This window comes from Crocodylus siamensis, chromosome 6, assembly GCF_052110815.1.
Source record: "Crocodylus siamensis isolate JL-2025a chromosome 6, ASM5211081v1, whole genome shotgun sequence".
Taxonomy (NCBI): domain Eukaryota; kingdom Metazoa; phylum Chordata; order Crocodylia; family Crocodylidae; genus Crocodylus; species Crocodylus siamensis.
Window position 1 is genome coordinate 31,442,669 of NC_143400.1, and position 8,073 is coordinate 31,450,741.

The 8,073-nt window shown below is 46.5% G+C and overlaps 1 protein-coding gene across 1 annotated transcript; it reads left to right on the forward strand.

Moving 5' to 3' along the window:
- The first annotated feature begins 98 nt into the window (after positions 1-98).
- Positions 99-4,750, forward strand: SNRNP27 (small nuclear ribonucleoprotein U4/U6.U5 subunit 27). Its single transcript, XM_090051625.1, has 6 exons — positions 99-239; positions 1,312-1,432; positions 2,010-2,122; positions 2,385-2,464; positions 3,108-3,172; positions 4,314-4,750. Exons 1-6 carry the CDS (start codon positions 203-205, stop codon positions 4,366-4,368), a joined length of 471 nt encoding a protein of 156 aa, XP_089907751.1. The 5' UTR covers positions 99-202; the 3' UTR covers positions 4,369-4,750.
- The last annotated feature ends 3,323 nt before the right edge of the window (positions 4,751-8,073 follow it).

Consider the following 8,073-nt stretch of genomic DNA (forward strand, 5'->3'; position numbering starts at 1 on the left):
CGAAGGGCCCGAGCCCCGCGGCCGCGAGCCGAGCCGAGCCCAACGAAGGACGGAACCCTCCCTCCCCGGAACCAAGGTGCGCAGGGGTGGGCGGCGGACGCCCTCCCCAGCGGAGCGGAAGTGACGGACCTCGCCCCGGAAGGATCTCCCTGCGGGGCTCCGGCGTGGCCCGCGATCCGGGAAGTCCGCTCGGGCTGCAGGGATGGGCCGCAGCCGGTCCCGCTCGCCACCGCGCAGGGGTGAGTGCCTCCACCCGGAGGGCAGGTCTGTGCCGTGCGCCCCTTGGGGAGGGGGTTGGATCCCAGCCCGGAGGGGGAGAAGGGGTAGTGGCAGCCCCTCCCCCACCCTTGTATGGGGGGGGGGGGTAGGGGACAAGCCCCTCCTCCGCAGCAGGGGGCGCTGAGGATGGTCCCCAAGAAGCCAGCCCTAGGCATGAGTCTGGGCAGGGGTGGGGGAGCCGTCCCTCGGGTCTCGGTCGGGAGGACTGTCGGCCCCTGCTGTTCCAAGCGGCAGCCGGGGCCTCGGGACGGGGGCAGCCCTGCAGTCCCCGGGCGTCCCCCTGGCCAGAGCCTCCTTTCCGGTCAGAGCTGTTGGTTACACCATCGGCAAAGCGTAGGCCCAGGCCTACCAAATAAAACTGTAAGCTTTCCTTAAGAAAGAGACCGCTGAGGATGTAGCAATCGATTCTTTGGGACAAATGAAAACAGGGAAAGGAGTCAAGATTGTAGATTTCATAATGAGTGCATCAAGGGGGAGGACTGAGCAGGCTATACCTGACAGCACCCATTGGTCCTCAGATGAGTCTAAGGAGCCTGGAGATACTTGGCCTGGACACATGAATGGGTGAGATACAGGAAAATGTTCCCACAGCCCCCAGTGATTTGCCCTGGCCAGAGTCTCCTTCCAGCCCAGTTTGGCTAGGGCCAGGAGGAGGTTGACAAGGAGGTCCGGGGACTTGGTGGGGCTGCAGTTGGAGAGGGTGTGAACAGAAAGCTGTGGGGAGTTGTGCAGCCAGAATCTCAGCAGGAGCTTCTGGAGGAACTGTGATGCTGGGTTGGGCTGGGCCCCGTTTGCCCAGAGCATTGTGCATTTTCCCTCTGGTTGTGTTTGCACTGTAGGATCACCTTTTCCTACCCCTGAGCAAGTCCCGTATGTGGGGAGACATCCCCAGCATTTTAAATACTAAATAAACCTGGTCTTCTGTTCCAAGCCAAGAGGTTTCCTACAGCCATAATAAAGCAGCGAGTTCAAGATGACCAGGATTCGCCAACCCTCTCTTTTTCTCTTCCTTCCGATCCTGGCTTGCCTCAGACCGTAGACGTTCTCGTTCCACTTCCCGGGAGAGGGAAAGGAGGCGAAGGGAGCGCTCGCGGTCCCGGGAAAGGGACAGGAGGAGGAGTCGTTCCCGTTCGCCGCACAGGAGACGATCCAGGTGAGGGCAGAGTGCTGTTGTCCTCCAAGGGTAATGGAGTAGGTTTCTGGCTGGCAGCTCCTTTCTCCTCTATTCAATATCACTGTTGCCATGAAATTGGCAGGGTAGTGAGTTATCAGTTACCCAGCTGAGAGACCATTTTGCCTTTTGATCTGAGCAGGAGGTGGGGAAACTAAGGAAGCCTTTATACTGGTCATCCGGTGTCTTTACTTACTTAACGGGGGTTAGCTGGGAAAAGTTATTTCCCTTTGTATTTCTTATTGCAACAGTGTCTAAGTTACTCAGTCATGGTGTTGGGCTCTGCATTGCTTATCACTATACATGAAAGACAGAAAGATGGTCCTGGCTGCAGAGCTCTTGCGAAGTCAGCATGTAAATTCAGACAGAACTGCAGAGTGCAGGGAAACCAGAGGGCACTTGTAACACTGTGTAACAGCGTCGGGCTTTATTGGTGTGGCAGATAGGATTACAACAGAGGTCTCTGGATTCGATTTTTAGCACTCATTGCAATATTGACTGCTGCAGCGTTTCCCTCTGTTGCTGTTCCACTGAAACCTGTCCTTGTTTGGAATTCTAGATCTCCAAGACGGCACCGATCCAGCTCCTCTTCCCCAAGCCGGCCTAAGGAAAGGCGAGAGGAAGAAAAGAAGGAAGTCAAAGACACTAAAGCCAAGGAGCGGCAAATTACTGGTGCGAGAATGTTGTCCTAACTTCTTGAGCCTTTGTGTATCTTACCTCAGTGTTTAGAGAGCTTGTTGGGCATCATTAATTCAGTTAAGAAGAGCAGTGGTTGCCATGGAAATTGCTTGAGTCAAGATAACTAAAATCGGGTGCTGCTGAAATCTTCCTCACATGCTTCTGTCCTATCTATCTGTGCACCCCAACCCTGAGGCAAGGAAACTTTCTTATTGTTGTATTACACATTCCATATTGCCTTTTACTGTCTTTTTAGAAGAAGATCTGGAAGGGAAGACGGAAGAAGAAATTGAGATGATGAAGTTAATGGGATTTGCAACTTTTGACACAACAAAAGTGAGTGGTGTTTTCCATAGCACGTGGAACTTGAAGTCCCTGCCATTTTCTTGAATACATCTGCAGTTCATTGTAGGGCATAATCAGTCCCTATTGCATGTCTGTCTCTGGACTGTTAAGAAATAATGCACCCACATGTTTTGAAACCTTGCATCAGAAGTGTTGCCCACAGAACTACATCGTTAGAGCCAGTACTGATTGTATACGTAATTGTATTGAACATCTTCATACAGGTCATGGCTAGCAGCTTCACCTGCTTGCGTTGTAATCCCATTTTATCTCTCAGGACAAGTGAGGTTGAGCCTTGTCACCAGTGTGTTGGGAAGGTCTCTCAGAGGCTGATGCCTTTTGCTATGGATCAGCTTTGGACAGATACTTTGGTGCATAATTCTAAGAAAGCAATTAGTCCTGCAGCCAGCTGTCTCTAAAAATAGTTTGCTGTGCTAGTTCTGTTAATCTGCTTTCCGAAAACTAACCTGCCTTGAGTTTATTAAATTCCTTGGCTTTCCTAATGACAGGGTTCTGTTGGGTTAGCTGTCTTGGTTTAATTTTACCACCTCTAACAGTGCTCTTCAGCTTCTTACCAGTTCTCTGTACAGTATTCTGAGGTTTGGACCTTATTTTTTCCTGTTATGTCTTTCAGGGAAAGAAAGTGGATGGTTCTGCAAATGCCTATGCCATCAACGTGTCGCAGAAGAGAAAGTACAGGTTTGTGGCTTTGCCACTCAAACCCAGTAGACCAGATTAGGACATGGGAATATTGGTTATGCTTACCTATTGAGAGAGAGCTAGAGTCTCATGGGAAGGAGGTGAACTGGAGAAGGCTTTTAGTCCTGGCTGGAAGAATAGCTTTCTGGGTCTGTTTCCTGAGCGGTTGTCATTGATACAGGAGTTGCTTCATGGTCGTGCCTCTAAGGATGTGCTATAGAGCCAGGACAGATACGAGTTTCATACTTGTGGTGTCCCACTTAAATCCTGTGCTGCTGGCAAAAAGCAGTAAGAAACAAAGAGTTAGGGTGCACAGACATTCTGTTTAGATGCAACTAAAATTCTTGTCCTGCCCACCTGAGCAGCAATGGCACCAAAGACAGAGTGCCAGCCCTTCCCCACCTGTATTCTGCTGCTGTTTGTTGCTAGAAGTGACTGCATCACTTGTTAGGGGGTTTTTTTCCTCCCTTTGTCCTCACCCCCAGCATGTCTTTAAACTTCAGCACCCTTGGAACATACCGAATTGATAGCTGAGGGACTGTAGTCCTTGAACAGATGCAGCCTTGCTTGTGGTCTTCAAGTGTCTGGGCCAGTGTTGGCTAGAAAAGTTTGCTAGTCTGATGTCAGTGAAGGGGGGTGTGGCCTTTTTGACACTTCTATACCAGCAAAAACCTTAGTGTAAATGCAGTTGAACCAACAGAAAAGGGTTGTTGCCCAGATACATTTTTGGCAAGCACAATGAGCTATAAACTTATGTCAGCAGAGGCAGGTTTGGGCTGTATATTGGAGGGGTTGTCACTACAGCAAACACTTCTTGTGTATGCCTGATCAGTGATCAACCGTTATAGGGAGCTCAGATCACCCTTTGTAGCTAAAATTAGCGCTTACTAGCACCTTTACAGGAGATTTTGTCAGTTAAAACTACCCAAGTTATTTCATACACATCACTAATAAACCAGCTAGGGTCTGTAGCAGGGTATGTAGTTTAACTACAGCCAGCCTGAGAGATGTCTCCCAGTATCTTTTTATAACTGTCTTGTAAATTGATTTCTGACATTCGTGGCAGGGACAGATAATTCATTTCTAATAATGTTGATATTTCTCTGTTCCATTCTCCACCCTGCCCACCCTCCCACTGCAGGCAGTACATGAACAGAAAGGGTGGATTCAACAGACCTTTGGATTTTATTGCCTGATGTCTAGACTGGTTGGTTACTTGTGAAAAACAACCTCCGCAACATCGGTGGCTAATATTTAATTGTCTCACTGCGGCGTCTGTGCTGTGCTTCCAGAGACAGGACCTCAGCTTCCCTCCATAAACCAAGATCAGCTTATTTATGACGAGTCCAGAGACACTTGATCTGCCATGCAGGAAGAGAGGGTAAAAATGCAGTTTTGTAGAAACATTGGTTTTGAAAGCGCTCACACTCGTTTTGTTTCCTACCAGGATTTCTTTGTGAGCTGTATTTTTCGTGTCCTCCATGTGGTGCGTTTTGTTGCTTTGATTTTTTTTGTTTTTGTTTTTATTTTATTTTTAACCGTATTGGATGTATACAATAAAGCAGTGTATATATTCCCCCCTCCCCCCATTTTTTAACTCGATAACAGTAGCATCACTCAGGAATAAAGTGCCAGGGAAGGTATGGAGGAATGTGTCTGGGCAGTCATTTGCCTGATGGTGGGGCATGTCACTATGGAGAGAAACAAGATTTAAGGGATTAACAAAAGGGTTTTGGGAGTATGTGTTATTGGACAGGCTGGAACACACCATTGATCCTTTGAGATCAGCTGCTTCCAACCCTATTTAACCCTTTCTTTACTACTTAGTAATCCATGTTCTCATGAACTTCAGGGTAGCATGGAGTACAAAGGTTTTAACTACAGTGTACTCCACTTGGATGCATACAGGGTATTTGCATAACTGACTAAGCAGTATCAATTTCAGGGCTGCTATTAAAGGCCTAAGGTGCTATGAAAAACAAGGTAGGGAGCTTAATGAAGCATTAAGCTTGGCACAGGCTGTCCCTGTCCTTACAAGCATTGTTTACGTGGAGTTTGGGTAGGTGCATGGCCCTTTTTCAGTCCCCTTAAATGGAATGCACTGCCCTGGCTGGGAAACAAGTAAGTTTGGTAGGGCCTCACCCTTTCATGGATTTCTCTGCATCTAGATTATTATTGCTATGGGTTTTTCAAGCATTTTACAAATACCTGGATTGTTCTGTACCATTTCTTGCACATTCCAGTAGGCGGCAGCACTCACTGCATGGTTCAAAGCCATTTGAAAATTTTCCTGGTGTAGCCCACATGAACTGATGGGCACCTCCTTTCCTATAGGCAGCTGTGTGGCCTCTCTCTCCTCCCACTTCTGATTGGGTAAGCACTTGCAGCAAACACAGCTAATGCTTACAGGACGAAGTGACATGAGCCAAGTCCTAAGCATGTGTACTTAGCTCTCTGGAGTAGAGTGAGCTGTATTTCTCCTTTTTGGGAAACCTTAACGGTGCCTTAATTGGCTACTGCCTTTCATCTTCCCTCTTACAGTGATATATGGACCCCACTTCTCATTCAAAGCTTTGCAATTGCCAAGTGGGCTGAGAGTGACTCTCTCTTTTAAACCTCTAAGACTTTAAGTGCAAATCTTCCTTGCCTTAGAAAATTAGTTGCTGCCTTTTTTAAAAAATGAAGCTCGGTATAGATGCCCTAGTAACAGAGATTCCTGCAAAACTGCAATCTTCATGTCTTATAGTTTTACCTGCATCTTCAGTGACTGTTAACAAACACAACATGAGGCTATTCCCTTTCCCCAGCAGAGGAAAGAGTCCAAGATCAAAGTCACATGTCCAGCCCTTGGTGACTAAGAGTGGTTTGGGATTTAGTCCACCCACACAAATTAAACGTGGGCACCTTAAAACATGCCACGTAGTCAAACAACAGTAGCGTTAGCCACAAGATTAACACTGACAGTGGAAACTTTTTTACTAGCTGAAAGCGAGTAGGCCAAACCTTTGTACCTTCAAAAATATGCCTGATATCTAGGGGAGACTCAAATTCTTTTGTAATAGCCCTAAAAAACCCCCCAAACTACTGAAAAGTTTGGGAAATAAAGCACTAATTATAACCAGTGTTCTATGTGAAGCAGCCTTAAGATAGAAGACAGCTGTTCAATTCCAATGCTTTACTTTTTGTGCTGAGTAAGAGCTGTAATATACAAGAGGACCCAGTTGATCAAGGTCTCTTCTCTGCTGGCTTTAGATAAGGCTCCTCTGTTTGCCAAAAACTTCTCTAAATCAGCATGAGGTCATAAAAATTCTCACTATCTTCATTGCCCTTGCTGCTTAAAGCCTAGTTGTCACATAAACAAGAGCCTGGTTCTGCTTGCGTAGCAGCATGTCTTGGCCCTGTCCTGTGGGCAGAGATGGCAGATCACTGAGCATAATCCTCTATATAGGACTCCGCATCAATGCAAGAAAGCAATGCTTCCTAGTCCAGCACTTACTTAAACTTGCTGCAATACTCCAAAATGTGTCCGGCACCACAGCTTAAACAAGGGCAAACTAAGGAATGCTAGCAGCCTATCCAGAGCGACAGTAGTTTAATATGAAATATTTGAATTGGGGCAGTCTAGGAATAATGTTTTTGAGTGTCAGAGTCTCCTGCAGCTAACGATAATAGTGGCTTCACCTGCATCCCTAACTGCTGAGAGGCATCCAAGCCCTGGATTTTTCTTGGGAAAGCTGAAGGAAGGGAAACCAGTGGCATGTCTTTCCCATGGGGCAGAATAGCTGTGTCTTCCATTGCAGCTTGAAGTCACTGCTGCAAGTAGCCTGGTTAACAGATCCCTAAAGATCTTTTCTCTAATGTATTTTCCTTGCAAAACAACTGCTATATGTTGATGTCAAACCTCTATTTATTTGTTGTTGCCTAACTGTGTATTCTTGGATGGGCAAGTTAATGAAAGTGTTGTGTCATGAGTGACTATAGAGTTGGCTGCTTGCTGCTGGCTGGAGGGCAAATTATATTAGCCTCTGAAATACACTTGGCCATCATACGGAAGTAGGATAGGATCAGTGCTTTAAAGATGGGAAGTGGGAGAAAGAAGTGGAGTAAATGTTGGTAACCAGATAAGGTCTGTGGGAGAAAATGCCAGTGAAAATGGATGAGGGCAAGAGGGATCAAAATAGAAAATAATCTCTTGGTCTTTAGGGAGGCAAAGTATTTGGAATATCAAAAACAAAACAGAAAAGCTAATCTGGAGGAAATGCAGGCAGTGGAAAAGACTGAATTTGAAAATCTGAATAATGGAGTGGAGTGGAGACTTATAAAGGGATAAGAAACAAGCACATGTAGTATAGGCTTTCTTATGGAGAGCTGTTTGCTTTAAGCAGCACTTGAATCTGACTTAAGCTGTTCTCAGCAACAACAGCAATGAGCAGAGGATTGACTACCTTTCACTGCTGCAGGTTCCTCCTACCCTTTTTGAAACTAGTACAGGTATGTGCTTTTCTCTGCTGTTTCACATGCATGCTACTTTCTATGGTGTTTTCCTATGGCTTCATTTATCTTTACTGCATTCTTTTTTTGCAGGGTATTTCAAAGTGGATCTCAAACAATGTGGCAGTAGCTCTTTTACACATGGAGATTGCTAATGAGGCAAACACTTATCCTAGCATTGTATGTGTCGTCATGTGAAGGTCTCATTAGGTGGCTCCTTGGTCTAGGAAGTCAGGACAAGAATGGGGCAAGGCATAGTTTACAGAAGCAGCAGATCATGTGCAGCCATTTAGCTTTTATTGCTACACTGGCTTTATTGCCAAATCACGACTTAGATTCATTAGGAATCATCTCAGAGGAATGCTCCACGCCACATTGCAAGCCCTGGGAGGGAGCAGAGGGTTTCCACT